Genomic DNA, 21,089 nt, shown 5'->3' with positions numbered 1-21,089 from the left:
AAATATTTTCTCCGGTCTGTTTTGAATCTACTCCTCCTAGTCCTAGTATTTTTAGAAAGAGTAAACACTCCACTCAGCATTTTGTAGACTTCTAACATGTCACCCCTGAGCCGCCTCTTGGAGGTATCTGATCACTCCCTTTCTAGTGAATTCTACTATGGTGGTGTCTTTTGTGGTATTTCATCCTGGCAAGACCCAGTGAGCTGCAACCAAGTTCCTGTAGGACCTTCAACACCATCCAAGCTGACCCAAACTGAAGTTGTGGCTAAGAGTGGATGGTGCAGTGTCTTGCTGGCGAGTTCCCCTTTCTCTCTTTAAAAGACTGACCACAAGATTAAAGTCACCCCCAACTCCCGAGCCGCTTAGACAGTACAACAATAGTAAGAGCAGATAGTGTAGCTGGTTTTAAGAAAGGTTTGGACAAGTTTCTGGAGGAAAAGTCCATAGTCTGTTATTGAGAAAGACACAGGAGGAAGCCACTGCTTGCCCTGGATTGGTAGCATGGAATGTTGCTACTCTTTGAGATTCTAGAATCTTGTTACTCTCTAGGGTTCCGGAATCTTTTGTTACACTTTGGGATTCCGGAATCTTGCTATTCTTTAGGATTCTGAATGGAATGTTGCTACACTTTGGGTTTTGGCCGGCTACTAGGGACCTGGATTGGCCACCACGAGAACGGGCGACTGGGCTTGATGGACCATTGGTCTGACCCAGTGAGGCTATTCTTATAGTTTAATTACTGAACCCCACTACATACACAAATATTCAGATCATCAGCAGTTCGGGGGATTGCACAACAGTCTGACCCAGTGGCGTAGTAAGGAGGGGGACGGGGGGTGCGGTCCACCCCAGACACCGTCTTGGTGAGGGCGCAGGCACCTGTCCTCTTCTCGGGCCCCCCCACTCCCTGCCCACTGATGTGCAAGCTCACTGCTTCCCTTCCCTCGATCCTCTGTAACAATCCTGGTGCGAGCATCAGCCCCCCCCAACCTGCTACCGCGCTAGTTCTTCCTCTGATGTCACTTTCTGGACCTGTGGACAGGAAGTGACGTCAGAGGAAGACCAGACGCTGGCGTGGCAGCAGCTTGTGGGGTTGCTGCTTGTACCAGGAACGATACAGAGGTACGGGGGAAGGGAAGTGGCACTCACGCAGCTGGAGGGGGATGGGGAAGGAGCATGTGGAGGTGGGGGGGGGGGGCAGAGAAGAGTGTAGGGGAGGGGCAGCACTGCCCCAGGCTACGCCACTGGTCTGACCAAAATATTCTGGCAGCTAAATGGCTAAGTATGGAAAAATAGAACCAAAGAGAAATATTACAAAGAATTCTAGGCTTTAGAGCTTGCACTGGTAGCCCCTCAGTTTCTTACCTAACTTCTTCTTCGCCTCGTCAAACGCTTGCTCAAAGCAGTTCCGGGCGTCCGGGTTGGAAAACTCAAAAATGAACGATTCGGTGCCATCGGCTTTGGTGGTGGTGAGTTCCACTTTGTTGGGAGGGAAGGACATGGTGAAAGAGAGGGACTGCTTCTCCGCCAGCTCCCGGTGCACGGCCGCCATCATATCCTTGATGACATCGTCGAGGCTCTGCCCCCACCCGGACAGAAAGAAGAGTCATATACAGAAACAACTCAGAGGACTCGATCCATCAATCTCTTCTAATTGGTTAACGCGTCTCTACTTAATGACGATCGGGTTGGCCATAGCGCAAATAAGCTTCAAAAAGTGGTTTTCCAGGGGTCTCAGAACAGGGTTACCAGAAGTCTGGATTTACCCGGATGTGTCCTCTTTTTAGAAGATATGTCCGGGCGTTTGGACAGCTTTTCAAAACCCGGCACTTTGTCCGGGTTTTGAAAACCTTCCAGCTTGGGACCGCGTCAGGAGGGCATCCGCGCATACACGCAGGCATGTGATGTGATTGCGTCACGCATGCGCAGATGCCCTCCTGAAGCGGTCCCGAGTAGAGGTCTGCACGGGAATGGGGATCGCGGGAATCCCGCGGGTCCCGCGGGGGGTCCCGTGGGAATCCCCCATAACCCACGGGACTCCCACGGGGATGGAAGGCTTTGGAATCAGGGTTCATCCATATAATATAATGGACACGTCAGCCTTAGTAAAAGAGGAGGTTTATAAGTTTAATTACCTGAACAGAAAGCAAAAAAAGGGTTCCATCAAAGAGATTCCACAAGGAAAACAGCAGCGCAAACACAAAAGAAACTGTGGAATTGATGATCCTGTCAGAAGTAATTGCTGCTTTTTATGGGGATGGGAGGGGATGGAGGTAATTCCTTGCGGGGATGGGTGGGGACGGAGAGGATCCTGGCGGGGACGGGTGGGGACGGAGAGGATCCTGGCAGGGACGGGTGGGGACGGAGAGGATCCTGGTGGGGACGGGTGGGGATGGAGATGATCCTGGTGGGGACGGGTGGGGATGGAGAGGATCCTGGTGGGGACGGGTGGGGACGGAGAGGATCCTGGTGGGGACGGGTGGGGATGGAGATGATCCTGGTGGGGACGGGTGGGGATGGAGAGGATCCTGGCAGGGACGGGTGGGGACGGAGAGGATCCTGGTGGGGACGGGTGGGGATGGAGATGATCCTGGTGGGGACGGGTGGGGAGGGAGAGGATCCTGGTGGGGACGGGTGGGGACGGAGAGGATCCTGGTGGGGACGGGTGGGGATGGAGATGATCCTGGTGGGGACGGGTGGGGATGGAGAGGATCCTGGTGGGGACGGGTGGGGACGGAGAGGATCCTGGCGGGGACGGGTGGGGCGGAGAGGATCCTGGCGGGGATGGGTAGGGACGGAGAAGATCCTGACGGGGATGAGCGGGGACTGAGAGGATCCTGGCGGGGACAGGTGGGGATGGGTGGGATTTCTGTCCCCGCGCAACTCTCTAGTCCCGAGCACGAGAACAGGTTGAGGGGTGGGGCTGGGGCGGAATGGGGTGTGATGTGCAGAGCTGAGCTGAGTGGAATTGGGCGGGCCTGGGGTGGGCAGGGCCATGGGTCTGGATTTTACAAATCTGATAACCCTATCTCAGAATCACTGTCATGGAAAGCAAAAGCCGGGAGATTTCTTCAGGAAATGACATCAGACAACAGGACGGCCCCATCTAGAACAAATTGTCCTGAGGCTTCCAGTCTGCTTTCCTGTGCAGTGACCGGTGACTTTTAGGGGTTCATAGTCATTCGCGCGCGAGACATCAGCATGTTCCGACATTGAAGCGCAGACAATTTGGCGCAAGACACCAGCGCACCGCAGGAAAACTTACTTTTAAAGAGCTCCTATGCGAGGTATGAGTGGGGAAACCCCCCCCAGTTTACTTCATACTCTTCATGCTGCCATGGGGGGGGGTGCAACCCCCAACATTATAGAGAAAACTGAACTTTTTCCGATTTTTTTAGAAAAAAGTTCAGTTTTCTCTATAATGTGGAGGGTTGCACCCCCCCCCCCCCATGGAAGCGCGAAGAGTATGAATCCTCCGTCGGAGCTCTTTAAAAGTACGTTTTTCCACAGCGCGCTGGTGTCTTGCGCTGAATTGTCTGCGCTCCAATGTCGGCGCGCTGATGTCTCCCGCGCATTTGTCCCGTCACCACTTTTAGGTCACTGAGAAGCAACACACCGACAGCTCACGGAATCCGCAACATAAGCCCTCGTTTCACTGACGCCATCGTCACAACAGCCACAGGGCGAGGGATGTGCAAATGTCTACAAATCCCCTTCCACCACCATCAAATTTCAAGAAACCTCTCAGGGCAATTATCGTAATTTATGGAGACACTTTTAGCCCAGGAACACTGGAGGGGAAGCCATGTAGAAAATGAGCAAGGAGAAGATGATGGGAGACTCTGCCCCTGTCAGAGGGATCTGCCACGCACCTAGGAACCCAAAACAGCTCCCCAGTACCTCTCCTTTCTCTCCCTATATGCCTCCCCTGGGAACTCCATCCATTCTTTTGCCTGTACCCTTTTCCTCTACTGCCAATTCCTGACTTCATCCTTTCCACTTTGCTGCACCGTGTGCCAGGTACATCGGTACGTCAGGCTCCTTCTCTGGCAACACTGAAATCCATGCTAGAAGCTCACTCTTGAGTCCTAACTCCAACCCACTTTTAAAGCAGCCCCTCCCCGCCCTCTTCTCTGCCCCTTGCTCCTTCCCGACCCCTCCCATCCCTACCCACGCCCCCTTCCCTTTTTAATTTTCCAGGCAGAGCAACAGCACAAACTTGCTGCCCGCATCATGTCGGCTCTCCCTCTCATGTCACTTCTAGGTACGGTCAGAGAGAGGCGACACCGACGCGGGCAGCAAGTTCGTAATGCTGCTTGCGCAGAAAAAAATGAAAGAGGTACGAGGGAAGGGGATGCACGTGCCTGGCGGGAAGGAGAGGGGCAGAGAGGACAGGTGCCTGCGATCTTTACAAAGAACGCACTCGGGGCGGACTGCACCCCCACACACACCCCTCCCTTGCCAGTGAATGTTTCTCAAGTCGGAGTCAAGTTTTCAGGCATGAGATTGGAGGCAATGAATGCGAACCTTTTCCATGTCTATTCAGGTGGGGACTCCAGGACTGGCTTTAGAAACATCTCTATAGCCCTGAAAGGCGTAAGCAGCGCTGTACATTTAACATGTAAAAGACGGTCCCTGGTCAGAAGAGCTGAACGGAAACAAGGTCCTCACCTGGTGGGGAAAGCTGAGGGTCTCGGAGAGCTTGCTGATCTGCCCCATGGTGCTCAGGTCTTCGTCCAAGCGGCAAATCATTTTCTGAATGCTCTCTCGGTTCTGCGCCTGGGAGGCTCCTAGAACAGAACACAGATCACAAAACGGCTCAGGCTCATGGGGTGGAGGAGACAGGCCCAGGGAGATTATGGTCACAGGCGCCACCCGACACAGTGAATCACTCATGTTATAAGGTTCATTCACAGTACAGGGATTTACCATATATACTCAAATATAAGTCGATCCAAATATAAGCCGAGACCCACATTTCTCCCCCAAAAGGAGGAAAAATAGTTGACTCGAATATAAGTCGGGCGGCACCCAACACCCCCTCTCTCTCCTGTCAGGCTCTACACCCAGCCCCCTCCCTGCCCATCGTACTCCCCTCTGCCATTGGAATCCTAGGTGGTCCAGAGGTGCAGCAGGCAGGAGCATGCTTTCCGCGCTCCCGCTCCGCTGCTAACCCGGTCGGTCGTGGAAGCCAGTCAGGAAGCCGTTCAGCGCTGAGCAGCAGCGCCAAAGCGGCTCCTGCTCAGTTCAGCTCAGCGGCTGAAGAAACCCGATCTCGCGGCAGTCACCGACCGACTGGGTTACCAGCACGGCCAAGGTGCAGAGCTTGGCGGTGGCCTGCAATAAGTCGAGGGGGGGGCGCTGGCCTGAATATAAACCGGGACCTCCAATTTTTTGTCCCCAAAATCCTGTTTTATATTGGCATATATACGGTAACTTTAGAGAAGAGTCTCTTGGGCCCCGATTAAATTGCTACGTTTTGGAAGTCAGAAACGCCGCTTGACCGAAAGAGTTCTTGTGGTTTAGGAAATCAAAACAGTAGGAAAATAAGCACAGTTACTTACCATAACAGGTGTTATCCAGGGACAGCAGGCAGATATTCTTAACGTATGGGTGACGTCACCGACGGAGCCCCGGTACGGACACTTTTAACTAGAAAGTTCTAGTTGACCGCACCGCGCATGCGCGGGTGCCTTCCCGCTCAACGGAGGAGAGCGTGGTCCCCAGTTAAGATAAGCCAGCTAAGAAGCCAACCCGGGGAGGAGGGTGGGACGTAAGAATATCTGCCTGCTGTCCCTGGATAACATCTGTTACGGTAAGTAACTGTGCTTTATCCCAGGACAAGCAGGCAGCATATTCTTAACGTATGGGTGACCTCCAAGCTAACAGAGGGGGAGGAGGGATGGTTGGCCATTAGGAAAATAAATTTTGTAACACAGATTGGCCGAAGAGTCCATCCCGTCTGGAGAAGGCATCCAGACAGTAGTGAGTAGTGAACGTGTGAACTGAGGACCAAGTGGCAGCCTTGCAGATTTCTTCGATGGGCGTGGAGCGGAGGAAAGCCACAGAAGCAGCCATAGCTCTGACTCTGTGGGCCGTGACAGCACCTTCCAGTGAGAAACCGGCCCGAGCATAACAGAACGCAATGCAGGCAGCAAGCCAGTTAGAAAGCGTCCGTTTAGAGACAGGGCGACCTAAACGGTTAGGGTCGAAAGATAGAAAGAGCTGAGGGGATGAGCGGTGAGCCCTGGTGCGATCAAGATAGTAAGCAAGGGCACGCTTACAGTCCAGCGTATGCAGCGCCTGTTCCCCAGGATGAGAGTGGGGTTTGGGAAAAAAGACAGGCAAAACAATGAACTGGTTGAGGTGAAAGTCCGAGACCACCTTGGGAAGGAACTTAGGATGGGTGCGCAGAACCACCTTGTCATGGTGAAAAACAGTGAAAGGTGGGTCGGCAACCAGTGCATGCAGCTCACTAACCCTCCTGGCAGAGGTGATGGCAATGAGGAAAAGCACCTTCCATGTCAGAAATTTGAGTGAAGTAGTGGCAAGAGGCTCAAACGGAGGTTTCATGAGGGCTGACAAAACCACATTCAGGTCCCAGACGACTGGAGGAGGCTTCAGAGGTGGTTTGACATTGAAGAGGCCTCTCATGAACCGGGAAACCAGGGGATGAGCCGTAAGAGGTTTTCCGAAGATAGGCTCATGGAACGCAGTGATGGCACTGAGGTGGACTCTGATGGAGGTAGACTTGAGGCCAGCGTCGGACAGAGAGAGCAAATAGTCCAGTACAGTTTCCACCGCCAATGAGGTGGGATCGTGGTGATGCAGTAGACACCAAGAGGAGAACATGGTCCACTTCTGATGGTAACATTGGAGGGTGGCCGGTTTCCTGGAGGCATCCAAAATGCGACGGACAGGCTGAGACAGATTCTGTGGAGAGGTCAGCCCGAGAGAAACCAAGCTGTCAGGTGGAGTGAGGACAGATTGGGATGTAGTAGAGACTGATGCTGCTGCGTAAGTAGAGTAGGAAACACAGGAAGAGGAATGGGCTCCCTGGAGCTGAGCTGGAGCAGGAGAGAGAACCAGTGTTGGCGAGGCCACCGAGGAGCGATGAGAATCATGGTGGCATTGTCTCTGCGGAGTTTGAACAACGTCCGCAACATCAGAGGAAGTGGAGGGAAGGCATAGAGAAACCGACCCGTCCAGTTGAGCAGGAACGCATCCGGGGCCAGACGATGAGGAGAGTAGAGTCTGGAACAGAAAAGGGGCAGTTGATGGTTGTGAGGAGCTGCAAAGAGGTCCACCTGAGGAGTGCCCCACCGATCGAAGATGGAGTGGAGTGTGGTTGGATCCAGAGTCCACTCGTGAGGTTGAAGGATGCGGCTGAGATTGTCGGCCAGGGAGTTCTGTTCGCCCTGGATGTAGACAGCCTTGAGGAAGAGATTGCGGGCCATGGCCCAGGTCCAGATGCGGATGGCCTCCTGACAGAGGAGGGGAGAACCGGTGCCTGCTTGCTTGTTTATGTAATACATGGCGACTTGGTTGTCTGTGCACAGGAGAAGAACCTGAAGGTAGAGAAGGTGTTGGAAAGCTTTGAGTGCATAAAACATGGCCCTGAGTTCCAGGAAGTTGATATGATGTTGACGTTCCTGAGGGGTCCAGAGACCCTGTGTGCGAAGTTCTCCCAGGTGGGCTCCCCATGCGTAGGGGGAGGAATCCGTGGTGATGACCATGGAGTGAGGGGGTAGATGAAAAAGCAGACCCCTGGAAAGATTGGAGGAGTTCAACCACCATTGAAGAGATCGCTGAAGAGACGATGTCACACAGATGGGATGAGAAAGAAGGTCCGTGGTCTGAGACCATTGGTTGGCTAGAGCCCACTGAGGTGTTCTGAGGTGGAGTCGTGCCAGAGGGAGCACATGGACCGTGGAAGCCATGTGGCCCAGGAGGACCATCATCTGCCGAGCAGGGATGGAGTGATGAAGGAGCACCTGGCAGCAAAGATGGAGCAGGTTCTGTTGACGGTCGGAGGGGAGAAAAGCCCTCATCAGAGTGGTGTCGAGAACTGCTCCAATGAACTGAAGTTGCTGTGTGGGAAGCAGATGCGCCTTGGGGTAGTTGATCTCGAACCCCAGAAGATGGAGGAAAGAGATGGTGTGTTGAGTGGCTTGTAGCACAAGCGGAGACGTAGGTGCTTTCACCAACCAATCGTCCAAGTAGGAGAACACCTGGAGGTTGTGAGACCTGAGGAAGGCCGCCACCACAATAAGGCACTTGGTGAACACCCTGGGCGATGATGCGAGGCCAAAGGGTAGCACTTTGTACTGGTAGTGATGGTGCTGTATCTGAAACCGGAGGTAGCGACGTGAAGTCTGATTGATTGGAATGTGAGTGTAGGCCTCCTTGAGGTCTAGGGAACATAGCCAGTCGTGTTGAGAGAGAAGAGGGTAAAGCGTGGCAAAGGAGAGCATTCTGAACTTTTCCTTGACCAGACACTTGTTGAGGTCCCTGAGATCGAGGATGGGACGTGGGAACCAGGAAGTAGCGGGAGTAGAATCCCTGACCCATTTGGTCTTGGGGGACTTCTTCGATGGCATTGAGAAGAAGGAGGGATTGAACCTTCTTGAGAAGGAGGAGGGTTTGAGAGGAGTGAGAAGCAGACTCTACGGGAGGATTGTCTGGTGGAAGAGTCTGGAAGTTGAGAGAGTAGCCATGGCGAATGATGGTAAGGATCCACTGGTCTGACGTGATGACCTCCCAACGGCTGAGAAAAAGTTGCAGGCGTCCTCCGATAGGTTGAGGAAGAGGTAACGCTGGTGAGAGACTGGCTATGCCCTGGAGAAAGGAGTCAAAAGGGCTGAGAAGGTTTTGACTGAGGGAGAGGCTTGGCAGGTTGATGAGATTGGGAGCGAGCCTGAGTTTGCTGTTGCTGACGAGGTCGGCGAGGTTGTTGCGGAGGTGGATGAAGAGGTCTGGCTGAGAATCTGCGTTGGTATGAAGACTGCTGTCTATAGGGGCGAGCAGGCGGAGTCTTCTTCTTCGGTTTGATGAGAGTATCCCACCTGGTCTCGTGAGCAGAGAGTTTCTGGGTGGTGGAGTCTAGGGACTCTCCTAAAAGTTCATCACCAAGACAAGGTGCGTTAGCCAGGCGGTCTTGGTGGTTAATGTCGAGGTCGGAAACTCTCAGCCAGGCCAGACGTCTCATGGCAACCGTCATGGCCGAAGCTCGAGAGGTGAGCTCGAAAGAATCATAAATAGAGCGCACCATGAATTTGCGGAGTTGGAGCAGACTGGAAATGTGTTGTTGGAAAAGAGGGACCTTACGTTCAGGAAGATACTTTTGTAATGAAGAGAGTTGTTGAACCAGATGCTTCATGTAGAAGGAGAAGTGAAAGGTGTAAGTATTAGCTCTGTTTGCAAGCATTGAATTTTGATAAAGGCGCTTGCCAAATTTATCCATCGTTTTGCCCTCTCTGCCAGGAGGGGTAGAAGCATAAATACTGGATCCCTGGGATTTCTTCAAGGTGGATTCGACAAGAAGAGATTCATGGGGTAGTTGGGGTTTGTCAAACCCCGGGATAGGGATGACCCTGTAGAGACTATCCAGTTTTCTAGGGGCCCCCGGTACCGAGAGAGGGTTCTCCCAATTCTTGTAGAAAGTTTCCCGTAAGATGTCGTGGACGGGTAACTTTAGGAATTCTTTGGGGGGTTGCTCGAAGTCTAGGGCATCTAGGAAAGCCTGTGACTTCTTAGAGTCAGATTCTAATGGGATAGAGAGAGCCGCTGACATTTCCCGAAGAAATTTGGTGAACGAGGATTGTTCAGGCTTGGAACCGGTATCGATTGTGGAGGGCTCCTCGTCGGTTGAAGAAGCCTCATCGTCGGTACCGGGTTGGGATTCTTCCCAGAGGTCCGGGTCCCTGACGTCGGTGTGTATAGGACGGGACGGTGGTGTGGATGGTTCTGCGTGGCGAGTCTTAGAGAGAGATTTGCCAGAACGCATGGAGACGGTACCGGGGGAAGAGGAGCGGTGCCGGTCTCGGTCGGCTTGGCGACGGTCCCGATGTCGGAGAGCATCGGCATCAGAGTGTAGTTGCACGAGAGGGTTGATGGGTTCCGCCGCGAGCACCGGCATGGACGTGTTTAATGGTACCGATGGAGTCGACTCCGGTGGTATGGTGCGAGGCTCGGGCCAGTCCGGTACCGGAAGGAGCGGGGCCAATATTGTTGGCAACAGGTGCTGTAGTTGTTGCTGTAGCTGCTCCTGTAATTGAGTTTGGAGTATGGCCGCAATGCGGTCGTCCAGAGGAGGCACCGGTACCGCTTTTTTCTTTTTCGGTACCATAGGTGCTGCTCTACGCCCCGGCGATGAGGAGGCCGATGACGAGGCACTCACCGAAATCGGGGCGGAGCGTTTACGGGGTCGGCTGGATGCCGGGAGGACCGGTGTCGCCGCCGTGGCAGGAGGGCGCTCAAGGGAAGTGGAAGGCTTCTTAGCCGGCTTACCTGACGCCATCGACCCCGAGGAAGGATCAGGCGGTGTGGAGGTAGTCGGTGCCAACTTTAGCGGCGCCGTCGATGGTGTGGCAGACTCCATGGCAGATCCGGTGCCAAAAAGGATGTTCTGCTGGATCTGCCTATTCTTTAACGTACGTTTTTTAAGAGTAGCACAGCGGGTGCAGGTGTCAGCCCGATGCTCTGGACCCAGGCACTGTAAGCACCAATTGTGCGGGTCAGTGAGAGAGATCGGGCGTGCACACCGCTGGCACTTCTTAAAACCCGGCTGAGGGGGCATGAATGGAAACACGGCCTCTGCAAAATCAAACCCGGAGGCCTGTATGTTGGCAACAGGCCCCGCCGGGGCCGGCCAGAAAAATAAATGAAAAGACAAATTAAAGAATTTTTTTTTTTTTTTAGACGAAAAAGAAACCCGAAGGGAAAAAAGCAAAAAAGGAAGAAAATTACGCGAGCGGGAAGGCAAAGTAGAAAATTTCAACAGACGTTGAAAGCACATGCGTCTTCTTCGCTCCGCGGAAACGAAGAAACTGGGGACCACGCTCTCCTCCGTCGAGCGGGAAGGCACCCGCGCATGCGCGGTGCGGTCAACTAGAACTTTCTAGTTAAAAGTGTCCGTACCGGGGCTCCGTCGGTGATGTCACCCATACGTTAAGAATATGCTGCCTGCTTGTCCTGGGATAAAACTATATACATCTCTAATACTGGGATGGGGGATTTAAATTGTGTTTCAGTCCCGGAGAATGCAAATTCAAAAGAATTCCATCTTATGTTGATACACTGTATCCAGTGCCCTGTGTGTGCAGAAAAAGCAAACCCACAGACCACAGTGTAGCTACGGTCAAGAACCAGGGACTTTTATATTGTGTCTGGCACTGCTAGGGGACCTCCCTGTGTTGGGAAAGTATATTAGGTTACGGGTACAGTAATAATAATTATTTTATTTTTTTTTATATACCATGAAAAGTTTGAAGCGGTTTACAACAAGAAGCGCTGGACAATGAGCGAAGAGGTCAACAATTCAAAGATATCTATACAATCTTATATAATGGAAGAAGTAGAAAGCTATATAGTTCTTAAGGTTAATGGTTGAATTTGCAGTGCTATAAAATTCTTAGTTTACAAATCGATTGAACCAAACTCGTTTTTATCAATTTTCTGAAACTGAAGTGGGATGATAACGTTACTCAGCCAATCGTTCCATTTGCCTGCCTGGAAGGCCAGAGTTCTGCCCAAGAGTCTTTTGTAGTGACAGGCCTTTATTGTCGGATAGGTGAACAGATGTATTCTTCGTGTGGGCCTAATAGAACTTGCCAGATTAAATTGGGAACCTAGGTAAGTGGGGGCCAGACCAAATATCGATTTATAACACAGACAAGAGAACTTAAAGAGGATTCCCGCCTCCAGGGGCAGCCAATGGAGTTTTTGATAGTAGGGGCTTATGTGTTCCCATTTCTTCAGCCCAAAAATCAGTCAAACTGCCGAATTTTGAATGACTCTGAGTCTTAGAATGGTTTTTTGAAGGATCCCAAGTAAATGATGTTGCAATAATCGAGCAAGCGTAGGATGGAAGATTGAACCAGTAATCCATAGAAGGCCACTGTTATGGCTGACATTGATGCTAAGGCCTCCACAGTACACAATGGACTACTGTTAGCCAAAACATGTATAATAATACGATGGATGCAATATGAGCCAAAGGTTTTATCGTCGTGGAGGAAGCAGGTCCACAAGATCAGGCCTATGGAGTGGCTAGAGGAAAAGGCCATAGTCTGGTACTGAGAAAGACATGGGGGAAGCCACTGCTTGCCCTGGTACTAGTGACCTAAATTGGCCACCGTGAGAACAAGCTACTGGGCTTGATGGACCATTGGTCTGACCCAGTATGGCTGTTCTTATGCTCTTACGTGTGCCAAGTATAGGACAATCAAGCCATTGTGACATCACTGCTGAGGTTGGCTCTGAGGCATTATGACATCACAATCTCAGCTCTGGAATATTGCTCTCATTGGGATTCCGGAATCTTGCTATTCTTTGAGGTGCTGGAATGTTGCTACCCCTTGGGTTTTGGCCAGGTACTGGGGACATGGATTGGCCACCGTGAAAACGGGCTACTGGGCTTGATGGACCATTGGTCTGACCCAGTATGGCTGTTCTTATGCTCTTATATGTGCCAAGTCTAGGACAATCAAGCCATTGTGACATCACTGCTGAGGTTGGCTCTGAGGCACTGTGGAATGAGGCATTATGACATCACAATCTCAGCTCTGGAATGTTGCTTTTATTGGGGTTTCGGAATCTTACTATTCTTTGAGATGCTTGAATGTTGCTACTCTTTGGGTTTTGGTCAGGCACTAGGAACCTGGATTGGCCACCTTGAGAACGGGCTACTGGACTTGATGGACCATTGGTCTGACCCGGTAAGGCTAATCTTATGTTCTTACATGAGCCAAGTATAAGACAATGAAGCCATTGTGACATCACTGCTGAGGTTGGTTCTGAGGCATTATGACATCACAATCTCAGCTCTGGAATATTGCTCTCATTGGGGTTCCGGAATCTTGCTATTCTTTGAGATGCTGGAATGTTGCTACTCCTTGGGTTTTGGCCAGGTACTAGTGAGCTGGATTGGCCACCGTGAGAACGGCCCACTGGGCTTGATGGACCATTGGTCTGACCCACTAAGGCTGTTCTTAAGCCCTTATGAACAATCTTTCTGAAGTACTCCTAACCTTGTGGACGGCTGGTGATGAAATAAAGCGTATGCAGTTACCTTAAGGGGGATTAAGTGTACCTGGTAGAAGTGTATGGGGATTAAGAGGAAGTGTATAGGTGAGGAGCAGTGGTGCCCCTCCCCCCTTGCCATGCCACCAGATAGGAGGGAAAAAAGTGAAGCTGTTTGCTACTAATGAGTTTGCAGTATATCCTTAGGACAGATTTCATGATCTTATCTTTCCTTGAAAACTTGCAAATTCGCACTTTACCAGCAGGTGACGCTAAAACTTAATTTGCAAAATTTAAGAAAATGGAACCGAGTTTACTAAATGTACTCCAGAGTCAAAAACACGCATGCGCCCGTGTCCACAAAGATTCTTGTGGCTTTGGAAGTCAAAACAAAAGTGAGAGTGCTTTCGGTATCCGGCAGATAAAACTCAAAAGGGCTGGATTTCCAACTGGCATGACAGGCAGATTCGTTTAATCACAAGTCCTCCAAGGGGATTAATTTTTGGTAAGGCAGCAGCTTGTGGGGTATTTGGTGAAGGGAGATGTCTTTTATTTCAGAAGGCAGGTACGATTGGGCATCAATGAATTATGCAATATTGGCTACAGAAAGAATCTCCAAGCCTTTGGCATTGGAGGAACCAGTTGCATCGTTTACTTTTATTTGAGGTCTGGGAGGTTCAGCGATCTTCTACAAACCTATAGAAACATAGAAGATGAGGGCAGAAAAGGGCTACAGCCCATCAAGTCTGCCCACTCTGCTTACCCACCCCCTGTCTATGCCCTAATGACCCAATTTCCTTATCTTGACCCTCGTAGGGATCCCACATGGGTATCCCATTTATTCTTAAAGTCTGGCACGCTGTCTGCCTCGATCACCCGCACTGGAAGCTTGTTCCAATGATCAACCACTCTCTCTGTGAAGAAATACTTTCTGGTGTCGCCATGAAATTTTCCGCCCCTGAGTTTGAGCGGGTGCCCTCTTGTGGCCGAGGGTCCCTTGAGAAAGAAAATATCATCTTCCACTTCGACACGTCCCGTGAGGTACTTAAATGTTTCGATCATGTCTCCCCTCTCCCTACGTTCCTCGAGAGTGTAGAGCTGCAATTTGTTCAGTCTCTCTTCGTCTTTTTATGTAGATTTAGGATCCTTATATTCAAAACTTTTCACCTAGAGCGGGGATAGGCAATTCCGGTCCTCAAGAGCCGGAGCCAGGTCAGGTTTTCAGGATATCCACAATGAATATGTATGAGATGGATTTGCATGTTCTGCCTCCTTGAGATGCAAATCTATCTCATGCATATTTATTGTGGATATCCTGAAAACCTGACCTGGCTCCGGCTCTCGAGGACCGGAATTGCCTACCCCTGACCTAGAGCAAGAAGTTTAATTCTCAATGAATTACATTCCAGATCTTTATTTTATTTATTTTTGTCACCTTTCATCCAGGGAGCAGGAATGGAATATGGCAGTGGTTCCCAAACCTGTCCTGGGGGACCCCCCCCCAGCCAGTCAGGTTTTCCAGATATCCCTAATGAATATGCATGAGAGAGATTTGCATATAATGGAAGTGACAGGTATGCAAATCTCTCTCATGCATATTCATTAGGGATATCTTGAAAACCTGACTGGCTGGGGGTCCCCCGGGACAGGTTTGGGAACCACTGGAATATGGGATGGAGGGGGGAGGGAATAATGAAAAGAGTTGGAAGGAGGGGGTGAGGGAGAGAGGAAGGGAGGGGGAAGGGGAGAGAGCGGGGTGATGATGAGGGATTATGGTTTATAACAGCGGTTCTCAACCCTGTCCTGGAGGAGCACCAGCCACTCATGGTTTTCTGTATAGCCCTAATGAATATGCATGGGGCAGATTTGCATGCCTGTCACCTCCATTATATGCAAATCTTTCTCATGCATATTCGTTAGGGCTATTCCAAAAACCCGACTGGCTGATGGCCCTCCAGGACAGGGTTGGGAACCACTGGTTTATAATATAAAATGTTTGAAGGAATGATAATATTTGATAACTAGTCATTAAGCCCGTTAGATTAACGGGTGCTAGAATACTGTTCACCCTCTATGTTGCCCCTTCCATTCACTGCCCTCTCTTCTCTTTCCATCCAGTGTCCGCCCCCTCTCTCTGTGTCCCATATGGCCTCTCTCCATCTCCTCTTTCCTTTTCCCTTGGTCTGGCATACCTTCCTCCTTCCCTTCATGCCCTGCCATCTCTTCTTCCCTCCAAGCCATTCTCTCCCCCTCTGCTCACTTTCCTCCTTCAACTACTTCATCAGGCAGCAGCAGCATTCACAATTCATTGCTGTTGCTGGCTTCAGGTCTTCCTCTCTGGTGGGTCCTGTGTTCATGAAAACAGGAAGTAGGCAGGACCGGCCAGAGAGGAAGGCCTGAAGCCAGCAACAGCAGCGAATTGTAAACGCTGCTGCTGCCTGAAGCACCCGAGGCAGACGCTTCTCTCCCCTCCCAGCCCAACCCCCGCTGACTCTGCGACCCTCCTAGCGAGATGACTTTAATAACAAACCTCCCTCCAGCGTTGGCAGCCGCAGCACGCTAAACAGGCTGGTTCGCGGCTTTCTTCTGCCGTTGAGTCTCTCTGTCGCATCATTGATGACATCATTAGTGACGCGGCAGAGGGACTCAACTGCAGGAGAAAGTCGCGAAGCAGCCTGTTTAACGTGCTGCGGCTGCCAACGCTGGAGGGAGGTTTGTACCGGTATGTGCAGAAGCGATATGTCTCTCCCCCTCCAGTACCTGTGCAGCACTTTGCTGCGGTGCATCCTCCCATCCTGAGTCGGCCACAGCGCTCGAGTCTGTTTCTCCCGCTTTGTCTAGCCGCCGCATACGCACTCTGGCCACGGACCTACAGATCACGGATCAGGGATTACAGATCACGCAGGTCTGAGTGCGCATGCGCGGCTAGCGTTTTATTATATAGGGTATGTATTATATGAAATGGAATTTTTAATTTTTTTAAATATTTCATTTGTAAGGAATATCTTTATATATTATCTGAATGTATTTTCTTTTGTTCCTTCAATAAAATGTTTACAAGCCCTGGCGCTAGCTTAAATGCGGACATTTATCCAGCGTCACTCTTTGGGCTCCTTTTACTAAGGTGCGCTTGCATTTTTAGCGCCCGCTAGCCGAAAAATTACCGCCTGCTTAAAAGGAGGCGGTAGCGGCTAGCACGCGGGGCATTTTAGTGCACGCTATTCCGCGTGTTAAGGAGCCCTTTGTATAGGGGGCAGCACTGAAGCTACATTGCATTTAAGTTTGCTTTCACAGTCCTCTTGAAGCATTTCAATCTGGTTTCTATAAAATTAGCTGACATCTGAACTGTAGTTGTTTGTTTGGAAAAATCCCTTTCCAGCCAACATTTCAGTATCTCAAAGCGGCTACAAGAAATTAAAGAATCAGGTCAAGGCAAACGAGAGAGAAATTTGATTCATAAAAGACAGATTGGGGGGTCACATAATGACGATGAGTGGTAGCTCTCTGCCCGAGCTCTGATCTTCCCCTGCATATATATCTCCTAAATCTCCGAACCGGAGCACACAGGGAGCGAACCATATGGCGTAAAAGAATTGCTATGCTGAACCGGCACCCGCTGCAGTGGCTGGAGTTGAGAAACGGGATGCGAACAAGGAGTTATGTCCATAAAAACTTTGAGGCCTGCTAGGGACGAAAGTAGCCTGGTTACAACTGAGCTGGCGGAGGAAGCATCGTCCCACCGCTTATAATCACCTTGCATGATGGAGCTGTCAGAGAACTCGCCAGGCATTCATCCGCTCTCATCGACAATGAATTCTCCAAGTGTCAAGCAGCAGTGGTTGAGATGAAGGACTGTGTTGGGCGATTTCCCTGTTGGAGCAATGGATGACCCAACAAGAAGACCATGCGGAACATGCAATTCCGGTCTCCTTATCTCAAGAAAGATATAGTGGTTCTAGAAGAGGTTCAAAGAAGAGCTACCAAGATGATAAAGGGGATGGAACTCCTCTCGTATGAGGAAAGACTAAAACTGTTAGGGCTCTTCAGCTTGGAAAAGAGACGGCTGAGAGGAGATAGGATTGAAGTCTACATAATCCTGAGTGGAGTAGAACGGGTATAGGTGGATCGATTTTTCACTCTGCCAAAAATTACAAAGACTAGGGGACACTCGATGAAGTTACAGGGAAATACTTTTAAAACCAGAAGGAGGAAAAAAATTTTCACTCAGAGAATAGTTAAGCTCTGGAACACATTACCAGAGGTTGTGGTAAGAGTGGAAAGCTTAGCTGTTTTTAAGAAAGGTTTGGATAAGTTCCTGGAGGAAAAGTCCATAGTCTGTTATTGAGGAAAACATGGAGGAAGCCACTGCTTGCCCTGGATCGGTAGCATGCAATGTTGCTACTCCTTGGGTTTTTGCCAGGAACTAGGGGCTTGGATTGGCCACTGTGAGAACAGGCTACTGGGCTTGATGGACCATTGGTATGACCCAATATGGCTATTCATATGCTCTTATGTGTGCCAAGTATAGGACAATCAAGCCATTGTAATATCACTGCTGAGGTTGGTTTTGAGGCATTATGACATCACAATCTCAGCTCTGGAATGTTGCTCTCATTGGGGTTCCGGAATCTTGCTAGTCTTTGAGATGCTGGACTATTGCTACTCCTTGGGTTTGACCAGATACTAGTAACCTGGATTGGCCACCGTGAGAATGGGCTTGATGGACCACTGGTCTGACCCAGTAAGGCTATCCTTACACGACCATGAGGCTTCAAGATTTGGAGTTGCAATGCTGAACCCTCAGGTTGGAGGGCCAGGAGAACCGGGGATGCAGGAATAATTTGTGTAACTTAGCAGTTCCTGAGTTGGTGAAGGAGGCGGATCAGTGGCCTTTAGTTGAATCGTAGCTACCAACGAAGATGGGTTAGGGCTCTGCAGGCACCTGCATTTTGGAAGAACATGTTCACGGCGTGAGCGTACACAGGAAGAATGCACTCCAACCCTTGGCCTACCAACGCCACAGAAAAAGATTTCAGCGCTGTATCTGAAAGCATGGGTATCGGAATATGAAGGGGCAAAACATCTGATATTCAACTCTCCAAATGTCACAGCTGGTAGGACAGCGCTGGCCCCTTACTGCTCCGAATTGTGAAATAGAGGAATGCACTTTACAATTCTTTTTACTGCGACAGTGCGGGTCTTCTGCGAGTCATTGTAAACATAGAAACATAGAAAGATGACGGCAGAAAAGGGCTACAGCCCATCAAGTCTGCCCTCTCTACTGACCCACCCCATTAAGTCTGAGTGCTAATGTCCTAGTTCCTTATCTTGACTCTCGTAAGGATCCCACGTGGATGTCCCATTTATTCTTAAAGTCAAGCACGCTGGTGGCCTTGATCACCTGCACTGGAAGCTTGTTCCAGTGATCTACTACTCTTTCTGTGAAGAAATACTTCCTGGTGTCACCATTAAATTTCCCTCCTCTGAGTTTGAGCGGGTGTCCCCTTGTAACCGAGGGTCCTTTGAGAAAGAAGATGTCGTCTTCCCCCTCGACACGTCCTGTGATGTATTTAAATGTCTCAATCATGTCCCCCCTTTCCCTGCGTTCCTCTAGAGTGTAGAGCTGCAATTTGTTTAGTCTTTCTTCATACGAGAGACCCTTGAGCCCAAAGATCATCCTAGTGGCCATCCGCTGAACCGACTCAACTCTAAGCACGTCTTCACGTCTTTAGGACCTTAAAGTTTTTGTGAACGTGCTGCAATAAGTTTCCTGGACCCGACCAACAGCACGCAAAGCTGGGAAGCTCTTGATATCATAGATGACACATTACAGGAAGTGTGTAGAACTCACAGAGTCTCGGAGCAATTTTTGCTTCAATCGGCCCAACTTGTCTCGCTGAAACCGTCAGGCGTATAGCATTAAGTCCACTGGGTTTCACAGCCTGTAACTCAAAAATCCAGATTGGCTCCCTTAAATTGCATCCTAGCCGTTCTGTCACCCTGAAAGTTGGAGGAGCTCTGTTCCAGCATGAACCGGCGGAGTTGGTCAAAAGTGTGGCGACTCTCAAGGCAGTGACCCACAATAGGGGACCTCAATGTGGATGTATTTAATCTGCTCTTGTGTTCAGCCAACCGGGTCCTAATCTGTCTGCGGGTACGACCCACATATATTTTCTGGCATGGGCAGATGATGATATAAATAACCCAAGAGGGTATCAGATCTGAAAGTGTAACTCCTATGACTGGTAGGGTGGACCCAGTGGTTGAGTTGGAGAGAAGTTGCACACATCTGACAGGCACGGCAAGGAGAATGGCCCGCGGCTTGATGATCAGACACCTGATGGCTAGAGGCAGATAAGTTAGACAAGTTCTTGAGTCTAGAAAAAGCAATGCAAGGAGCTGCCTTGAATATATCATGCATTGCCAAAATACCATGCCATTCATGCCACCTTCTAAATGTTTGTGACAGCTGTCCCACAAGCAAAAGGGACAAGCCTGAAGTTAAGTGCTACTTTTGCATCTTTTTCTAATGACTGAATGCAAAGAATGTTAATTGGGATGGCAGGAGATTTTTTTGGCTGGTGATTAGACTGTGGGTTGTTGCAACAGTATTAAAAATTAATAGGTCTGCCTACCCCCGAAGAGGCCTTTTTTTCCTCCTGAAACAAAAAATAAATACCAGTATACTGGTATTTTTCTACTAACGTTTTTGATATCGCTGGTTGGGCACCACTAGTGTTTTGGTTATCTTGTTGTGGACACAAGCAAAAGGACCAGGAACAACGTTACTAACCTTTCACGATGTCTACGTCTTCCAGGGGCAGTTTCCAGAGGAGTTTATACTTGCTGGATACGTCTATGACGCTGGCTGCTGAGTAGCTAAAAGGAGAAAAAAAAAAACATCCAACACCTTAAAAGAGCTGCTGGTCTAATTCCTCAGCTGCAGTTTCTTACTCCACCACTAGGCGGAGCCACGAGTCACACTGGCTTACTTGGCAAAGGATGAGAGGCGCAGTAGGTGCCAATCTCACTATCTGATTGAAGACTTGGCAATGTGACTTTTCCACATACCTGGACTGAGCCATAAGTTGGGGGAGGGGAGAAGCAGGGAGAAATGCTTCACAAGCAGGATTTTAATGGCAGTTTTATTTCTGCTATCCGGATAACTTAGACCAGAAGACTGTTCTAAGCTGTCTTGAGTTGTGCCAGCGCTAGAATTGGTTGTAACCATCATAACATAACTATAACATAACTTTATTCTTCTATACCGCCATAAACAAACAATTGCTAGGCGGTTTACACAGAAGAAGGCTGGACAATCAGCGAAATACAGATAATTACAAATACAACACGTTACTTAATAATAATAATAACTTTATTCTTCTATACCGCCACAATCTTGCGACTTCTAGGCGGTTTACATTTAAGAGAGCTGGACATTTAGCGAGTTACAATATGCAGATAGTCAGAGGAAAATAGAGTACAGAAACTTTAAGAAAGCGGAAATGTAAACTGTACAGTTTGCTAAGAAATTTCCGAGAGGACCTATTAGGAAAAGATCGCGAATTACAAAAAAATACAGCGAAATTACAATATACAGCGAAAATTACAGTATACAGTTCATTAAGGATTTTCTGTGGGGACATATTAGAAGACGTCCCGAATTACAAAATACGATTTGATCAGGATTTAGAGGGGGCATATTTGGAACGAGAAGATTCTGTTTAGGTGATATATCTGTCAAATAAGGCAATTTTTGGTTAACCCTGATATCCACTTTTAGGAAATGAATTTGTCAAACAACGCTGACTTAATTACTTTTCGAAATGCACCATAAGACTTCAAGA

The 21,089-nt window shown here is 49.7% G+C and overlaps 1 protein-coding gene across 1 annotated transcript in view; it reads right to left on the bottom strand.

Moving 5' to 3' along the window:
- ARHGEF17 (Rho guanine nucleotide exchange factor 17) overlaps positions 1-21,089 on the bottom strand; it is a 390,049-nt gene that overhangs the window by 61,887 nt on the left and 307,073 nt on the right. The window contains exons 9-11 of the mRNA XM_033949000.1: positions 20,036-20,121; positions 4,672-4,790; positions 1,366-1,579 (exon numbers count right to left, since the gene is read on the bottom strand). Coding sequence (XP_033804891.1) covers positions 1,366-1,579; positions 4,672-4,790; positions 20,036-20,121 — 419 coding nt within the window. The remainder of the gene's footprint in view (positions 1-1,365; positions 1,580-4,671; positions 4,791-20,035; positions 20,122-21,089) is intronic.

This window comes from Geotrypetes seraphini, chromosome 6 (assembly GCF_902459505.1).
Source record: "Geotrypetes seraphini chromosome 6, aGeoSer1.1, whole genome shotgun sequence".
In the NCBI taxonomy this organism is placed as follows: domain Eukaryota; kingdom Metazoa; phylum Chordata; class Amphibia; order Gymnophiona; family Dermophiidae; genus Geotrypetes; species Geotrypetes seraphini.
Note: the sequence above shows the minus strand (reverse complement) of the source record. Positions and strands in the feature narration are given on the sequence as shown.